Raw genomic sequence first — 19625 nt, forward strand, 5'->3', positions numbered from 1 at the left:
TCTCCACTAAAGCAACAACAACCAAAAGACTTAACCAGACATCAGGCAAAACATTTTTCACCTTACAAATTCAAAATGGGGTTCCTTTCAATTTGGTTCCTTTGCAGACAGTTGTAGGCTTACAGCTGCTTTAATGTTACATGCCTCTGCTCTGCACACACAAACTCTCCTCAGGCTATACCCAGCACTTCTCTTTGAATGTAAATTTTCATTGTATCACCGGGCGCTTTGAACTCCACCTCTTCTAATAATAAAACCCCTTTCATAGTACCAATTTTATTAGTAATATAGACATTGCTTGGTCTTTCCTAGCTAGGTGCAAGATTTCACTCCCAATCTTGAATGTTTTATTTAACAAAATGCAAATGTACCTCTACCTCTGTTTATATCTCAAAACTACTATACATCAAAATGTCCAGACTAGCTGGCTTTAATCCAATTAACACACACACAGACACACCCACAGACTAAACCTCTACTTAAAAAAAATAATTTCCAACAATATTGCATACATTAATAGTTTCATGACAGGCATCATTAGCAAAGCCTGCATTAATTGCCCTTCCTTAGTTTCCCTTGACAAGGTGGTGGTGGGTCTTTTCGTTTGAGTCAGTGTGGTGTTTGCTTATGAATTCCAGGGTTTTGACTCAGTGTTAATAAAGGAACAGAGGCACTGATTCCTTCTAGCCATCTCAGTCTAAGCTTGCTTTACCCTGGCCTTGGGGATGCCCTTACAACTCCTAGTGAAGGGTTGCTGCCTCCTTTCTCTCAATTCTTCAGGAAAACATCAGGGAATCCCAGAACAACCTTCTTAATCATCCTAGCTGACAACAGTTTGTACCTGTTTAAAAGTAGTTTCAATTTAGGATATGAAAGCAGGGAATGAAACCGGGAAAGACATAAATCTCTGCCTTAAGTACAATTGGGGAAAATACCAGAAATTGTGTTGTTGTTGTTGTGAGGATGGGGAAGTGGTGGATGAGTTGGGGTCAATGGGGAGGCAAGCTGGGCAGGTTGCCCTCTGAGGTGCTTCCTGAATTATGCAGCCCATCTGTCCATAAAGCTCCCCTTACTCCACCCCACTACTCCAGCCCTAGGTTGGTAACATTTAGGTCAATGAGAGAAGTGTCAAAACTGTTGGGGTAATGGCCATTAACTGTCCCTACAAATACTTATGCACTTACATTTTTAATACAGGGTGATGCTGGGATACCAGGTCGAATGGGAGAAACTGGGGCTCCGGGTTTATCTGTAAGTATTTGTACCATAACAAAAACAATTACCTGTACAAAATTCCCTTTGCTTATATTAATTTCTAATTATCAAGCTGGCTGAACACTCACCTCTTAGCCGGAAAGTCATGGATTCAACTCCCACCACAGGGCCTGAGCATACAATCTAGGTTGACATTTCAGTGCAGTTCTAAAGGTACCTTTCTTCAGATGAGATGTTAAGCTGACGTCCCATTTTCTCATTTCTGTGATTCAGGTGGACACCAAGCATCTTGTAGTACTTCTTTGAAAGATAGCAGAGAGTTCTCCCAGCACTTTTGGCCAATATTCTTTCTGAGTCAAAACCCCAAAAATGTTCTCTGGCCATTCGTGCTATTGCTGTTTATGGTATTTTGCAGTGTATAAATTAGCCTGTCTTTTCCCCCTAAAATAGTGATTACATTTCCAAAGTAGTTAATTGAAGCATTCTGAGAAACCTGATTAAGTTGATTTGAGTTGATCTTTTACAAAAAAATGAAAAGAAGCATAACTACAGTCAGTGATTATAATATTGTGAATGCTGTGGTACTGTGCTTTGAAGCATTTTTAAAATGCTTGTAGGAAATTTAAATGCTGCTTTCTGCACATTTGAATTTCCTGCATAAAATGTGAGGAGTAATAGATATTTCCACAAATCACAGAGCTTAAAGTAATGAATGTTGGCAGAACTACAATTGTTCACAATACTATGCTATACATTACAGGGACCAAAGATAGCCTTGTAATTAAACCAATTGAAAATTAATAATAACTCATGCTTTTTTTTAAGGGATTACATGGATCACCAGGACAGAAAGGACCTATGGGACAAAAGGTAATTGTTTGTATTTTCAAATATATCATAAATAAAGTAAACAAATAAAGTTGCACTGCAAACTCCCACACATTGATAGACCCAGAGCTTTGGGACAAAAACAGAAAGTGCTGAAAGTACTCAGTGGGTCAGGCAGCATTAATGGAAGGATAAACATGGTTAACATTTCAGGTTACCTGAAATGTTAACTCTGTTTTTCTCTCTCCACAGCTGCTGCTCGCATCTTCTGTTTTTTATTTCAGATTTCCAGCATCCGCAGTATTGTATTATTGGACCAGAGCTTTGGGATCCTGGGCCTAACAAAATAAAAATAAAAGTTGCTGGAAGTACAGAACAGGTTCACCAGCCTCTCAAAAAAAAGACAAGTTAAGGTGTTGTTTGTCGAGTCCTTAATCTGCCGAAGAGTCTTTATCAAGAATATACCCATTATATCCCCAGCATTTTCTGTTTTTGTTTTATTTCAGATCTCTTGCATTTTAATGTATTCTTTCAGTTTATTTGTAACGAGAAACAATGGATTCAGAGTACGAGGCCATGTAATGAGTTTTGATTCCGATATATTGATGATTCTGTGAAGCTCAATGAAACGGATAGTATACTTTCAGTTTCAGAGCGCCATGTTTGAAGAAAGAATGATCAGAATGTTATTAATATCGACCAGGAAGGTTGTGACAATGACAAAGAAGTTGGAAGTGCAAAGTGAGAAAGCAGTGACCTACCAGGAAAGAGAGAAAGAGATAGCATGAGAAGAAGTGATATCCAAAAAACTACCCGATATAAGGAAGCTGTATTAAAGTCTGGGATCATTTCGAGAGTTATGAATTGTTGCCGACGGTTTGGGGCATAGAGTAGGTGTGGTAAGGTGAACTGGTGATGAACAATCTGGAGTAATTGAGATTAAACGACAACAGAGAGCTTTGTGGAGACAAATCTAGCAATAGAGAGATGTCAACATTTCATTTGAGAACAGAGGAGAGCAAAATAGCAAAACTGATTGATTCTGGTTGAACTCTTCCTATTAAAAGCTCCACATTTCAAAGACTCAGTCAGCTGTGCAAGTTGAAAATACACAGAGGATCTTGCTCTGTTCCAGTCTCTGTGTTGTTGCTGTGTTGCGTCTTCATAATGCAGGTTTCTGATTTTTGGCCCTGCTCTCTTCAGTTTGTAACGAGTTTTGTTTGAATCAGCATTCTCTGTGAGTTGTTAGAGGAAGTGAAGTTTAGTATGAGAAAACTAAAGGTGCCAGTTGCCAGAAATCGGAAATAAAAGCTGAAAACATGTGAAATGTATAACAAAGAAAGAGATAAAACAGGGTTAGTCTTTTGCTTATGGATCCCTCATCAGAGCTGGAGAATGAAGTGCAAGATGAGATATAATCTCAAAGATTTCATTGAGTTTGGTTGGAAAAGACAGATACCTAGAGGTGAGAGTAGAAGCAACACCAATTTACATTTATATAGCACCTTTAATGTAATAAAGCATCCCAAGGTGCTTAATTAATAGAAGGGAGACCTGAAGCAGAAGGTCCAGGTTACATTTGAATGGCAATGAATGAAAGTTTCCTCCCACTTCACTTCAACACTATTTGCTCTTTCACTTTGCATCATTTACTAATTTATTTCACACCAGTCTTTCCCTGTCACCAACAGCTTTGTTCCTTAGTTTGTTCATTCTTTCTCCCGCCCTCTCATTCATTTCCTTCTGCTAACTTCCCTTCCCTCATTTAGTTTCCTCTCCACCTTGTTTAGATTTTTCCCTCATGTTTAATTTTCCCTCTCTCCTTGTTTAGTTGCCTGTCTCACAATCCCCCGTTAGTTTTATTTCTTTGCTATCCCCCCCCCGCCCCGCATTTAATTCTCTTTATCCCTCCCTCATTTAGTTTTCTCTTTCATTTAGTTCCTCTTGTTTTGTTCCTTTACTATTCGCCTCATGCAATTCTCCCCTTTTATTCAGTCCATTGCTCATTTACTCTCCCACTTAATATTCTCTCTGCAGAGTCACTCTCACCTGTCTTCTTTGGTTTTACATACATTTTCCTAACTGTGTAGTGTATTGGAAAACTCCCACTTATGTACATCATATGCATTATCCCTGTTGCAGGGTGCTGCGGGTGAGATGGGAGAAGTGGGACCCCCTGGAACCCCAGGAGAGCCAGTAAGTATCATTTCTAACATTTCATAAATGTTTCCAGTTAAACACTTGGACACCCCTGCAAGGATCCACAATGTGATTGTTCTTTTAAAAAAAAAATTCTCCTCTTTCATTTTAGGCAATTTTCTTCACTCCCAAACTCTAAGGGCTGGATTTAATGCTCCCCCGCTGGTAGGTTTGAAGGCAGGGGGCACGTTAAATCTAGCAGGTGTGCCTGCTGCCTCCCCGCCTGCCCCTGCTCCCACTGCAGTTTTACCAGAGGTGGGAATGGCATGGGGAAGCCTGCCTGCCAGTGGGCCAATAATGGCTGAAACCGGTGGAGGGAGAGTGCCATGCCAAGTGGCCAGCCCAGCAGCCTTCCCTACACCAGCTGGTGGTGGGACCTGGGGGACCCCTCTTTACTGGCTCTCCTGGGCCCATCCACCCTCGCCCACCCCCACCGCCAATGTCAGGTTCCCCTCCCTCAAGGCCTCTCAAATTGTGACCCCCCCCTCATCACGCTCTTCAAAGCCCCCTCTCTGACCCCCAAACACTTACAAAGCTGCGCTCCATCGCTGATTTCCTCAGCAAGTCCCCAGTGCAGTACCAGCAGAAATCCCACTTCCAGTTTATTAACGGCCAGTTGATCAGTAAATGGTTGTGCAGCAGCAGTTCATCTCCTGGGCAAGCCCCTGATCCCGACTTTTTAGCCCTAAGTTTTTAATTCAGCCCTAGGTTTTTAACTTATTGGTGGGTAGCTTGTGCAAGTCATTATTCATTATTTGTAGTCCTGTCTAATTCCAGCAGCAATTCCCAATAGAGAAAAACAGTTCAGACTAGTGCTCTTATTTCCCAGTTTTTACTGGTGTTCCATTTTAAATTATATAAGACCAGTTTGGGCTGGTTTTTACTGGTTCTTCATTCTGGAAATTTAGGCAATTTCAGTAGGAGGCGCTGGTAGTGAAAATCCTGATATTGTCTATCTAACTCTGAACAGCTAAAGCCTAACATCTTTACCACAACCCTGACTGACATAGCTAACTTAGCACACAATGGGAATTGACGCTAAAAAGCTAAACCCTTCTGTTCTGTGTGGCCTAGTTGCTTACAGACTTGTCAAGAGAATTTATACCTCGCTTATTAACTGCTTTTTCTCACGTTAACAACTGTCAAAGAAACTATTATAGATTGTAATAGACTGTGTAACTCAATGAATAGGATGATGTTGAAGAAAAGAATGCACATTTATTATGCTGGCAGCCATTTTTAATTTCAATATCTTCCCACAATCTAACAGATAGGGCTATAAAACATGTTTCTGATATTCCATAGACTGGTTAATTATGGTGCTTCTATTCCTAAGGGTGACCCGGGAACCCCAGGACAAAGGGGACCCCAAGGACAGCAAGGCCCTCCCGTAAGTACCGTAACACTGGCATTGCCTCTAACAGTTTTTGTACTTGTTCAAATTGTACCACGTTCAATGGAAGGGCTGTGATAAATATCCCATTACAATAGATAATGCTTGAGAACCTGAATTATTAGCATTCAATTGAAACAAAAGAAAATCATGGCCTCTAATGACTCAGTCATTAAGCAACTTTCCCAGTTGGAACTGAGCTATATGGACCAGATACCAGAGTTAGCTAGTTTCATACAAGATAGTGGTTGAGGAACTACATTTGGTTCCAAATGTCCTTTTACTAAGGAAGAGAAAGTATCAGCGAATGAAGGAGGCTGCTATTCAATAGTTCATGTTGGACAGCACACAGGCAGGAGGACAGGACGAGGCTTGGCCTTGATGTCCATAACATACAACTATCCTTCCATACCTGCTGAATGTGCTGGAGTATGACCAGCCCCTGTAGTACATAGCATGAGTTCTCAGTTTCAGGAAAGAGATGGGAAAATTAGTCAGGGTGAGATCTTTAGTCTTGCTTTGAATAGAAGGTTAATCCTCAGTAGAACCAGCCTTAGTCTATGTTTATTGTACAGCCATACATCTTACACATTTACACTGTGTCAAGCCAAGAATTTGGATCCTTTTCATGATGGCATGCAAACTGAGTTATTGCATTACTTGTGTAAACTCTGATTGTATAGTAAGCCCACAAATTCAGAATCAACCAACTTGGGGAGCGAGATGAAATATATTATCCAATCCAATTCAGCCAAAAGATTTTCGGCAGTTTTGAGGAATACCATAGGCCCGTCACTGCAGCCTTGAAGAACAAAGAAAGCTCAAACTATTTCTTCCTCTCTTTCCTTCCTTTTGATCTTCCCTGATGTCACTGGGTCCTAGTTGTAATAACTTGAAAGCAGAGCAGGTTTAGTGCAGATAAACAACTTTTATTGAGGACACTTGTTACGATGCTTACACGCTTGGTGTCATCTCCCCGCTGGAAGCACCCCCCATCACGTTGACCTATGGTTGATTGACAGGAGGGAGGGGCAATTACTCAAATTACTACATTTCCTCCCCCTTTAAGTTCCTTATTTGTTTACGACAACAACATGTCTGAAAACTAACAAAGCATTTGTAATATCTCTTGTCTTTAACTTCCCTTGTAAACAAAGAACAGTAGACTGCCCAAACTCCAAGTGTTCACTAGGGGATTATTCTGCCCCTTAATGTCCTTGGGAACCACCTGTAGGCTATGACTACAAATTAATTCTCTGAGGTGCTCTGTGGGAATGGTCAGAGTGACGCAGCCCTTCTGAGGGAGGTTCCGAAACAGGGACAGTGGGGTCTTGAGCTGCACAAAAATGTGCGTCGCTGGAACTGGGTGGTTCTGTATTCGACAGCTCGTTGGAAGTGTCAGAAAGAGCAGATGTAGGGCGACCACACACTTCAGAGGCTGGCAGTGAAGCATGAATCGTAGGTTAATCTTGCATTTGTTGAGATGTTTCTCTTGCTCTTTCTGTTCTCAACTTGAATTTGCAATGACAATGGACCAGTTTCTGAAATGATGGCCCCTGGAGTCCAGCATGTCCATTTCAAAGTTACGCATGTGCGCAGGGTCGCCAACTTTGAATGTACGAGCAGCGCTGTGTAGATCATGGTTCAGTTTCTGAGTGGTTTGTTTCTGTCTCACCTTCCCCTCCAAATTTGGAAACACCAAATCCAGACATGTGGGTAGGTGGTGCTTCATCAGCAGCTCTGGAGCCAGTAGTAGTCTGTGGTGTTGTGCAGTAATTCAGAAGGAATCTGGAAAGATGAGACTCCAAAGTACCTCCAGACAACTTCTTCATATCGACTTTAAACGTCTGGACAGCTCTTTTGGCGAGACCATTTGATGGAGGATGCCAGGGAGCAGTCTTTATGTGCCGGATACCGCTCAGGTCCATGAGCCTCTGAAATTCTACGTTGGTAAAAGCTGATCCATTGTCAGAGACAATAATCTCAGAAAAACCACGTTTACTAAAGGAATGATAAAGCTTCTCAATAGTTGCAGCTGAAGTTGGCGTTTTTACCTTGTAGACATCAAGCCACTTCGAATGTGCATTGATGAGTAACAGGAACATGGTGCCTAGAAATGGTCCCACATAGTCAAAACGCAGTCTGGCCCAAAGATGGCCAGGCCATTCCCATGGGTGAAGAGGGATTGAAACAGATAACTTCTGGTGTTGCTGGCAAAGGGAATAGTGTTTAACCGTGTTCTTGATGTCACTATCTATCCTTGGCCACCAGACATAGCTACATGCCAACACCTTCATCCTTGATGTGCCTGGTGTGTGCTGTGGAGCTCTGCCGAGAGTGACTCCCTGCCTTGGGAAGGGACCACAAATCTGGAACCCCACAGCAAGATTCCATCCTGGCAACTCAGTTCAGTGTTTCTGGAATAAAAGAGGCGCAGGCCATCCGACACAAGTGTAGCTGACCAGCTTTGTAAAATGAAATCTTTAACTTTTGACAGTGCTGGATCTCTGCTCCTCCCATTCTTGATCTGTTTAGCACATAAAGGTGATGAATCCAAGAAATTTAACAACAATAGCTCTCGTGGAACGGCTGTGATAGCAGGGCTGCCCAGTAATGGAAGACGATTAAGTGCACCTGCATTGGCTATATGCGAGCCAGGGCGGTACATGAATGTGTAATCATAAGCTGCTAGCCTCAGGGCCTATTACTGGATTCTTGCTGAAGCTATAGGCTTATGAGACTGTCTGCTGTCAGTGGCTTATGGTCAGACACAATTGCGAAATGTCACTGTGTAGGTATTAGTGACATTTCTTGACACCAAACACAACTGACAGGTCCTTCTTTCTCCAGCTGAGAAGTAGCCCTTTTCAGCATGGGAAAGTGTTCTTAAAACGTAGCCGATGGGCCTTTCTGACCCATCCTCCATTTGATTTGACGGTACAGCTCCTATGCCTCAAAGGGAAGCATCACACATCAGCACTAGCTCTTTAGCTGGGTCATAATGTGACCAACAAGCATGATGAATGAAGCAGTTTCTTCGCTGCTGCAAAGGTTTCTTCTTATTGTGAACCCCATGACCAATGGTGGTTTTTCCCCAACAACACGTGGAGTGGTGTAAGCACAGTGGACAGATGAGGTAAGAAACGGCTATAATAATTTATCATCCCTCAGAATGACTTAAGCTCTGTTACATCACAGGGTGATGATGCATCTTTAATGGCTTGGACCTTGCCTTCAACAGGATGCAACCCCATAGCGTCCACTCTGTGGCCCAGGTAAGTTATCTCAGATACCTGGAATGTGCATCTCCTCACTTCAAACGCGCACCTGCTTCCATGAATCTTTTCAGCACTTCCTCAAAGTTGGCTAAATGTTCAGCTTCAGTCAGTCCAGTGATGAAAACGTCACCTAAGTACACAACCACACATGGAATTCCTTACAGGAGACTCCATGGTTCACTGCAAAATAGAGCAAGGGGCTGATGAAACTCTAAAAGGTAATCAGGTGTACTGGCAGAGGCCTTTGTGAGTTTTGATTGTCACATACTCTCTTGATGTGCTGTCCAATTCCAACTGCTGATAGGCAGGACTCATGTCTAGCTTTGTGTATGACTTGCCTCCTGCTAACTTGGCGTACAAGTCATCGATTTTGGAAATGGGGTATTTGTCTAACTTTGTTGCTCTGTTGACTGTCAGTCTGTATTCTCCACATAGACGTATGGTCTGGTCTAGCTTGACAACTGGGAGGATGGGTGCAACCCTCTCAGAAAACTGGACTGGTGGAATTATTCCCAGGTTTTGCAAACTACGCAATTCTGCTTCTGCTTTTTCTTTCAGTGAGTAAGGTACTGGCCTAGCCTTGAAGAAGCATGGTGTTGCCTGAGGATCAATGTGTATTTTAGCTTGCACACCCTTCAGTTTCCTAATTCATCTTGAAAAACAGTGTCATATTTCTTCACGAGTTCTGGAATTCCATCAGACTTCAAATGAGATATTTCTGACCAGGCTAGTTTTATTTTTTCGCAGTCAATCTCGACCCAAAAGACTGGGCCCCTCCCCCTCTAGAACTGCCACAGGAATCTGGGCTGTCTGCTGTTTGTAGCAGACTGGAAAAGTAGCAATGCCTTTGACATGAATGGGCTCTCCAGTGTAGGTTCTCAGTTTGGCGAACATGCACTCCAATGTCAATAGCTGCCTCCCTTCACTGAGATACTTGAAAGTGTGCTCCCCAATAAAAGTAGCTGAAGAATTGGTGTCCACCTCCATCTGCAGTTGCTTGCCATTCACGTGCACTGTCACTGCAATGGGCTCAGGTTTAACAGCAGCCACAGGATACAGGGAGTAAACATCAGCACGAAACCATTGCCGATTGTCATAAAAACCGATCTGGTTCACTAATGTCCTTTATGGAAGGAAATCTGCTGTCCTTACCTTGTCTGGCCTACATGTGACTCCAGACCTACAGCAATGTGGTTGACTCTTAAATGCCCTCTGAACAAGGGCAATTAGGGATGGGCAATAAATGCTCTCCTAGCCAACGACGCCCACATCCCATGAACAACTAAAAAAAAGCACCAGCTTCTGTTGTGTCAGTTGACTCAATTGGATTTGTTCCCTGCTTTGCTGTTTGTTTATTTTTTGTTCTGCACTGAAAGGTATCCTTTCTTGTGGCAATAGCTGCTCTCTGCCTCTCTAAATCTGCATTAATCTGCTCCATGATTACCGCCACATCTATAGCAAATGCGTACCTTGCCAGCTGATGCGTTGTAATTGAGCTTCCTGACTCATTGTTCAGTGGCACTGAAAATCTGCTGTGCCACTTTTTGCGCTGTGCTCCGCGGCAGGCTTCTGCCTAACATGGTGCACTTGCTCCACGTGTTGCAAATCCTGAGAGTCTTTTGTGGCACTCTCCATAGTGAGAGCAAGTTCCAGAGCGGGCTTGAAATCAATATCCAATTCAGCAAGCAAACGGCGTTGTGTGGTGTTACCATTTCACCCCACGTACAAGTTTGTCCCACAGCATATCAAGCATGGCATCGCCGAACTCACAGTACTTGGTCAGTTGTTTCAAGTTCACCATGAAGGGAGCAACAGATTCCCCTGGAGCATGAACTCTCGTGTTGAACTTGAAGCGCAGACGGTTTTGGCTGAAAACGCAACTTCACAGGCCCCACTGCCTCATTGTACAACTTAGTCCTGGGCGCATTCGGGGCAGTCAATTTTCTGATAAGATTATACATTTTGCTTCCACACACACTCAGTAGGATAGCTCTCCATTTATCTTCACCAGTAATTTCATTCACAATGAAATAGAAACTGAGCCTCTTGACATACTGACTCCAATCCTCTGCATCTGCATCATTCAAATCAATCCTCCTGAACAACGGCATGATCGGCAAGTATTTCTCAACTTTGTGTTCCAGCCAGGGCGAAGTATGCAGCATAAGTCAGTTTTATCCTTGTCGCCAACTGTAATAACTTGAAGGAGGAGCAGGTTTAGTGGAGATAAACTTAACTTTTATCGAGGACACGTGTTATGATGCCTACATGCTGGGCATCATCTCCCCACTGGAAGCACATCACGTTGACCTATGGTTGATTGACAGGAGGCAGGGATGACTAACCCAATTACCACACTTGTGATAGTATCATCTACAGTTTTTAGGTTGAGTGTGGCAAGGGCCAACCCATGTGGCTTATGTTGGCAGCCAGTTCATGGCAAGGGGGCTTTAAATGGATGCTGTATGCTACCAAGCTTGCAGTTAATTTATTGCTATGAAAACAAGCTAAGTCCAACAGAGCTAATTTCTTAGTACTTATCAGACCTGGAAATCTGTTGGGATTTGTCGCACACATTCCAATTAAATGAATAACGGACACAAAACATCTCCGAAAGATTCTGCAATTGTTCAGTTTCTCAGCTGCGTGCTTCTATCTCACAGTGAACACCATAATGATCCCCTATTCAACTATCAAATTTAGGTTAATTAAAAGAAACATTCTCATGCATAGAAATATTGAACAGGTTCCAACAAGAAACCCATGCTTTTATATAGCAACTTTCATCCTCTCAGGACATCCCATTGTGCTTTACAGTCAATGAAGTATTTTTGAAGTACAGTCACTTATTATGTAGGGCAAACAAAACTGCCAGTTCGCACATAGCAAGATTCCACGAACTGCAATGAGGTAAGTGACAATAACCTGTTTTTGCAATGTTGATCAAAGTATAAATGTTGACTAGTACTCTTCTATTCTTCAAATAATGCCATGATATCTTTTACATCCACTTGCATAGACAGATGGGACCTAATGGACAGAATTTGATGAGGCTCCAAGGGTGATCCTGGGTTGGGAAGTGGGAGGGCTATAAGGAGGGGGGTTGGAATACCCGTCACCTTCCCAACACTATGGAATGCTATTAGCAGAGGGGAAGATGGAGAACCGCCTTTCGGCTCAGAGGCCATGTGAGGCCCTTAAGTGTCCAAATAAGTGGCACTTAGGGACTTCTTCCCTGCCCCGTTGATATTGAGCAGCAATGTGTGTGTGTGTGTTGGGGGTGGGTGGGGGGGAGGGGGTGCCTCCACTGCATGAGGAAACTGCCCAGTAAAATCTGGTGGGCTCCCTGCTGCCTCAGATGGAGAGCCATTCTGAGTGAGCACTCTGTGGCGCTCAGCGGCTCCCCTGCCTCGCCCTCCCCACTACCTCTGGCTGGGGTAAAGGCTGTCGACACGAAAACACCCCCACCTCCCCTCACCAATCAATCGCACCCACCCTCAGTAGGGCCTGCCTGCTTGACCCCAATGACCCTGACCCCACTTAACTTCTTCCGAGGGCAGCGTCCACGCTGCAGCTCCTGGCTGGATGCAGGCCCAGCAGTGTCACGACTCCATTTGCCATTGCTGGGACTGAGGAGCTGCTGGCCCTCTGATTGGTTGGAGGCAGGATCTTCTCTCTTAAAGGGACTGGAGCCTTGAGACAGGAGCTCACTAACTGCCTGATTGCCATTGAGTCTGGTGGTCCTGGCCTGCCGTCGGGACCACCCTGACAAAACCCAGCCTAATATCTTATCCAAAATAAGGTATACCTGACAATGCAGCACTCAGTGAGTACTGTACTGAAGTATCAGTCTGGACTGTGCGCTTAAGTCATTGCAAATGTGATTTGAGTCCACAACCTTCTGACTCAGAGCCAAGGCTGACATTGTTAACGTTAAGGGGGCAGGAGAAATATTGACGTAGAAAAGAACACGAGAATCGATGGCACAAACACGATGGATCAAAATTATCTCCAATTCTCCTTATATTTCTGGAATTCCATGATAATTGGATATACTGTAGTCAATGAAACAGATATGCCAGTGACAAATTATGTAATGGAGAATGTCTCACTACACTGAATCAGTTAGTGTGCTAAGACATTTTATTTATACTGAAGACAGCTCGGCTGTACTGCTGAGACTCAAGGTCAGTTTTTGGCTTTCGGTCAGTGTTAGTTCTAAACATTTAAGGATGGAGCTAGCTGACTGGAATGGTCAACTACAACTACTACTCAATTTTCCAGTTTCGGCTAATGTCAATAATTCGTCATAGTTCTGAGAGCAAATTGAGTCTGGTTTAGAAAGGACACCAGTGGTGGAGAGGAAAGTTACTTGTCAAAGAATGTTAAAGGGGCAGACACATTTAAAGAGTTATTTCATATTGAGGAGATAACATTTTAGCAAGCTCTTGGAATGCCTTAAGGTATCTGAACCCATCACCAGCATTTCTGAGGGCTGAAAGGGCAGAGGATTAAACTAACCTGCAAAATTAAAGGACAAAGGGACCCTAAATTAAGACATGGGCTTGCTGAAAAGTGACAAAGAAACTCAGCACCATATTCCCTGTTGGAGAAAACAGGTCCCAGGGCCTGCTGAGATTGTCAGTGGCATTGTGACGTGTAGCCAAATATACAATGTTAGCTCTTGCTCAATCATGCAATATGAAAGGAAGGATGGCATGTCACAATCCCAGCATAATGGGTAGGCAAGAAGGTTCCGGATCTAAAGACACATAATTTTAAAATTTATTGGCCTTTTGAGTACATTAATAGACTCATAGACATCTACAGCACAGAAGGAGGCCATTTGGCCCATCGTGTCCACGCCAGTCAACAAACATCTGACTACACTAATCTCATTTTCCAGCGCTTGGCCCATAGCCCTGGAGGCTATGGCAATGCAAATAAATATCTAAATACTTCTTAAATGTTACGAGAGTTTCTGACTCAACCACCCTTTCAGGCAGTGAGGTCCAGACTCCCACCACTCTCTGGATGAAACAAATTTCTCCTCAACTCCCCTCTTAGCCTTCTACCTCCTACCTTAAATCTATGCGCCCTGATTATTGACCCCTCTACTAATGGAAAAAGTGCCTTCCTATCCACCCTATCTATGCCCCTCATAATCTTACACACCTCTTTCAGGTCCCTCTTAACCTTTGTTGATCCAAGGAAAAGAACCCAGCATATCCAATCTTTCCTCATAGCTCAAACCCTCCAGCTCAGGCAGCCTCCTGGTAAATTTCCTCTGCACACCTCCAGTGCAATCACATCCTTCCTATACTGTGGTGACCAGAACTGCAGCTGTTTTGAATAGGAGCTTTCAAGACCTTTCTAAGGACTGACCATATGATGGAATAAGGTACAAATTAGCTGGCAATTTAGAAAAGCTCATTTCCATCAGATTTAAAGTATTGTCTTTTCCCAAATACAGACAAGATACTAAAATCAGGCCTCACATCCCTTCAGTTTCCATTTGACAGACTCAACCATTGTGTTATCCAAGGAAAGTCTTGTGCAGCTATGTACACTATTCGAAGTCTTGCAATACAAAGCATGTATTTTCACCACTGTAATCATTAATATGAAACTATTTTGCAGGGAAATTCTGGAGAGCAAGGACCCATTGGACCCCCTGGTTTGCCAGGCACTCCTGTAAGTAAAAAGCATCTCATACAATAAATTAAGTTGAAAAACTTGTCACATTTACCTTTGTGAACATTTAACGCTCAGATTTTTGCTCCCTGGTTAGGTGCGCAGAGATGGGAGAATTCCTGGCTCTGTAAACCTGACCTTTAAACATGGTCGCCCTTGACTCTGATTTCATTCCGGGGGTGCAGGCTGGGTTAGAAGTCAGGCCTGCCACCCCCCAGAAGGTGCGCAGAGGCTGCCGGGTGCAGAGGCGGCTGTCAGAAGGCACGCTTCTGTGCTCTGGCACTTTGTTGAATTTTAAAAAATTGAAACAAAAAACATGCCACCAATCTTTACCCCACACCCCTCCCACACACTTGCGATGCCCCATCCATGCCAACCTATGCCACCTCATGCCCTCCACCCAACCTGCCATGGCCCCCATACCTCCTATGTCAACCCATGCTCCTGTACCCAGCCCCAATGGTCCCTCGTACCCTCATGTCAACCCATAACCCTCGACCCACCCCCATGACACTTCATACCCTATGTCCCCATGGCCCATATACTCCATGTGTCAACTCATGCCAACCCATGCTCCCCACCCATCAGTTCTTTGACAGCTTTGACAGTTCTTTGACAGCTTTATCAATTCCAATGAGTTTATTTGCTTTTTAGGCACAATCATGTTTACTTTTAACAATCCCAAAGGGTGCCTCACCTCTCCCAAAGGGTGCCTTAGCTATCCTAAAAGTGTCCTGGGACCATATCTAAAGGAGTACCATACCTCTCCAAACGAATCCACCAAGTTTAGACTTGCTCATACTTGGTCCAATCTGCACACTCTGGGTTTCATTTTTTTTATTCATTCATGGGGTGTGGGCTTCACTATCTGGGACAGCATTTATTGCCCATCCCTAGTGGCCCTTGAGAAGGTGGTGGTGAGGTGCCATCTTGAACTGCTGCAGACCATGTGATGTGGGTTTGCCCACAGTGATGTAAGGAAGGGAGTTCCAGGATTTTGACTCAGTGACAGTGAAGGAATGGCGATATATTTCCAAGTCAAAATAGTGAGTGACTTGGAGGGGAACTTCCGGGTGGTGGTGTTGCAATCTATCTACTGCCCTTGTCCTTCTAGATGGGTAGTGGTCATGGGTTTGGAAGGTACTGTCTATAGAGCCTTGGTGAATTCCCACAGTGCATCTTGTAGATGGTACACACTGCTGCTACTGTGCATTGGTGGAGGAGGGAGTGAATGTTTGTGGAAGGAGTGCTAATCAAGTGGGCTGCTTTGTCCTGGAACGTGACAAGCTTCTTGAGTGTTGTGGGAGCTGCATTCATCCAGGCAAGTGGAGAGTATCCCATCACACTCCTGACTCATGCCTTGTAGATGGTGGACAGGCTTTGGGGAGTGAGGAGGGGGGTTACTCATCGCACTATTCCTAGCCTCTGACCTGCTCTTGTAGCCACAGTATTTATATGGCTAGTCCAGTTCAGTTTCTGGCCAATGCTAACCCCCAGGATGCCGATAAAGGATGCCCAGTGCCTATAAAGGATGAATCATCTCCTCCGTTCCACCAGGGTAAGTCACTCTTCTTATCACTCTCAACTCACACACTCACAAACCCATCACACATCCACAGGGCCCTCACTCACTGCCAGTTCAAGGGACATCAGCATTCACTCTCTCACGCTCACCGTCATTGTCCTCATCCCATCCATGGGACCACTCATCACCCACACATGCTAGACGTACCTATCATCTGGCCTGGAAGGTGTCCTGCTTACACTCTCTCCATCTCTATTCATGCAGGACAAGTCGGCACACAAGAGGGAGAGTTCGTAAACCGACGGAGGAATGCCTGAAATCAAGGTCCTCGTGGACTTTGAAAACAGAGCCATCCAGCTGGTCGGTGAGAATCTGGACCAGTCCTGTGCTGACGGTGAGGTCGGTGCTGCTCTACCAAGTGAGAATCCAGCAATGCAACATCCATCAGACAACCATGCTGTGAGTGAGTTGTCCTCTTTCACAGGCCACTGCCATGCACTAATTATCTCTCCTTGCTTTCGCAGGCACACCTGGGATACAGCCGAGGGAATCCATGACCCAGGGCCTCCAATCAAGCCCTGAGGGAAGCTCAGAAGAGGAATCTGCTGAAATCCTCCCTGAAGACCCATCACAGTGCTCACCCACACCCTCCACCAGTGCAGAGACCCACACCTCAGTGGGACCTAGCTTTAGAATAGCCTCAGGATTACAACCTGGTGAGCACATCGCACTTTCTGACACACAGCAGGCGGCAGCAGGGACTTCCCAGGTCTCTGGCACTTGGAGGACTGCTGGAGACCAGGCCTCTGGACTTGGTCATGTCACAGTTGCTGGAGCTGCAAAGGCAAGCTCAGGAACATCAGAAAGGAATGTCCTCTGCACTCCTCAGATTGCAAGGCACAGTTAAGGAGTCCGTCCTACTTCAGGCTGAGATGATAGCAATGCAATGCACTGAGGTCAACATTGGTAGGATGGCGGCTGGCATGCAGACTTTGGTCCAGGACATTGCTCCTGCATTGCTATGTGGTCTGAACTCCATCGCTGACGCCATAGTTGGCCTCCAACGGTGTGTATGTGAGAGGGATGCAGGGCAGCCCAATCTCACTCCAGCTACCCGTTCTCAAAAAGTCACCCAGGGGCCCTTGGGCATCGATAGGGAGGAGGAAGATCAGCAGGTGTACCCCCCTGGGGCACTACAGGTCTCAGCCCACCCGAGGGCGCCTGCCAGTGTCATCACAGACAGGATGTAGCAGTCAGCAGGCTGCTTCCACCTCTGCTATGGATGTCCGGGGACCACCGAGACGTGGCAGCAGGGTTAGGAAAGTTAAGAAGATGTAGTTGCACAGCCTCGGCACGGGTGTTAATCACTTGTACATAGTGTTCACTACTGTAAATAAACTTCCAAGAATATCTCCCTGCCTGTGGCTCCTTGTTCTGATGAGCAATGCTCGTGTCACTCAGACATGAAACCTTTCTGCACAAGATAAAGGCAGGTGTCTCAGTCCAGGGCCTCTTCCCTGTGCTTTGTGCAGCCTTCAGGCCAAAGTGATGTTCCAGCCTCACACTCACTGGACTCATTACTGATGCCTGCACCTCAACGGTCCTCGTCATTGCTGCCAGAATGTAGTGGGCAAGCGTCACAGAGTTCCCATCATTCTCACTGTGTGCTCTCAGCACCTTTAAGGTGAGGCTGGCCCCCATGCCTTCAGCATCTGTGACCAGTGATGCTGTGTTCTTGAATGGCGCAGGTGCTGAAGGTGGACAAAGAATCAGATGCTTTTAAAATGTCATGGCTGTGTCTCCATGATATGACCCTGATCACAGAGCACAAATGAGTTGTCCTCACTGCATGTCGTCATCATCCTCCACAAATCTAGCAACTATGAGGGCCTCGCTAGAGCACCTGCCTCATCTGGCCAGTGCGAGGGCCTCATCGTCGTCATTGTCGACTTTGAGGACATCCTCACCCTCATCCCCGTCAGTGTCCTCCTCATCGGAGGAGACCTCCAGCTCTTGCATCTCCTCCTCAGGCAGCTCCTCTCTCCGTTGTAGCTCCAGTTTCTAAATGGCACAGCAGGTGACAGCGATGCATGACACCCTCTGTGGACTATGTTGTAGGGCTCCACCAGACCGCTCCAGGCACTGGATCCTCATTTTCAGCTTCTCATGATTTGCTCCACCAAGTTGCGAGTTGCAGCATGAGCCTTGTTACACCTTTTCTCTGCTGCAGTCTGAGGCCAACGCATGGGTGTCATCAGCCACATCCTCTGCGGGTACCCCTTGACCTCTAGGAACCATCCCTGCAGCTTCTGTGGACCCTGTAAGACGTCAGAGATCTGTGACCGACTGAGAATGTAGGAATCGTGGACACACCCTGGAAACCGTGCGCAGATCTGCAGAATACATTTGTGGTGGTCACACACCAGCTGCAAATTCAGTGATTGGAATCCCTTGCGGTTGACATAGTTGACCCCGTGTTGTGACAGAGATCTGAGCGCCACGTGAGTGCAGTCGATTTCACCCTGCACCCATGAGAAACCCGAGATCTGGGCAAATCCAGGATGCTCTGGCTTTCCTGGTCTCGGACAAAATGCACAAAGTTGTGTGCCTTCACAAAGCTGGCATCTGTGACATCATGGATGCATTTGTGGGTGGACGCTTGTGAGATCCCACAGAGGTCACCTATGGAGTCCTGGAAGGAGCCACTGGTGTAAAAATTGAGTGCCAGGGTCACTTTCACAGACACTGGCAGTGGGTGCCCTCCATGTCCCCGTGGCACCAAATCCTGCAGTAGCTGGCAGATGTGACCGATCAGTTCCCTTGACATGCACAGTCTTCTGTGACACTGGTTCTTGGTCATCTGCAGGAATGAAAGGCAGCGTCTATAGACCTTGGGTCTAGCTAGGCACTGATCATCGATGGCTCGCTGTAGCTCTTCAGCAGTGTGTGCCGAGCTGCAGCCGCCCCTTCTTCCTGAGGTTGCTGCTCCTTCCTCTGCGCAGCCAGGCACCTCTGTGGCTCTCTCCTCCATTGTATTTCCTCTCTCTAAGCCACGAGGCATATAGCTCGGTCACCAGGCTCCATGCTCTTGATGACCTCCTTCTGCAGGGTGAAAGAGAGAGACGCGTGGGTTAGAATGGCTGTACTAAGAACCTCTCTTGGTTAAGTCTGAAGGCTCCTTAATGCATCCTGGAGAGTGCTGGCCACCACTTGAATTGCCAGAGTTTAGTGCGCTGCATTCCTACCTAAAGCCCCAACCACCTCTGCCTCACTCCACCTGACCAATTGGCAGCAGCTTCGCCCATTGCACTGCATGCTGTGCCCTCAGCTCAGTGTCCTAACCCACACTGCACTGTTAGCTTGAACCATGGGGGAAACAAGTCCAAACCAGGGTGCTGACATTGCAAGGGGCTGTGAGCGCCCCCACCAGTGACTGCTCCATGGTCAGCTTTAGCAAGGGGATTGTACAATGTGCCCAGTCGTCTAACTGTTC

The 19625-nt window shown here is 45.5% G+C and overlaps 1 protein-coding gene across 1 annotated transcript in view; it reads left to right on the forward strand.

The window, feature by feature from the left end:
- Window positions 1–19625, forward strand: part of LOC144680100 (uncharacterized) — a 46476-nt gene that overhangs the window by 2583 nt on the left and 24268 nt on the right. The window contains exons 2-6 of the mRNA XM_078541246.1: window positions 1198–1251; window positions 2041–2085; window positions 4186–4239; window positions 5579–5632; window positions 14554–14607. Coding sequence (XP_078397372.1) covers window positions 1198–1251; window positions 2041–2085; window positions 4186–4239; window positions 5579–5632; window positions 14554–14607 — 261 coding nt within the window. The remainder of the gene's footprint in view (window positions 1–1197; window positions 1252–2040; window positions 2086–4185; window positions 4240–5578; window positions 5633–14553; window positions 14608–19625) is intronic.

Source organism: Cetorhinus maximus, chromosome 4, assembly GCF_964194155.1.
Source record: "Cetorhinus maximus chromosome 4, sCetMax3.hap1.1, whole genome shotgun sequence".
Classification (NCBI taxonomy): domain Eukaryota; kingdom Metazoa; phylum Chordata; class Chondrichthyes; order Lamniformes; family Cetorhinidae; genus Cetorhinus; species Cetorhinus maximus.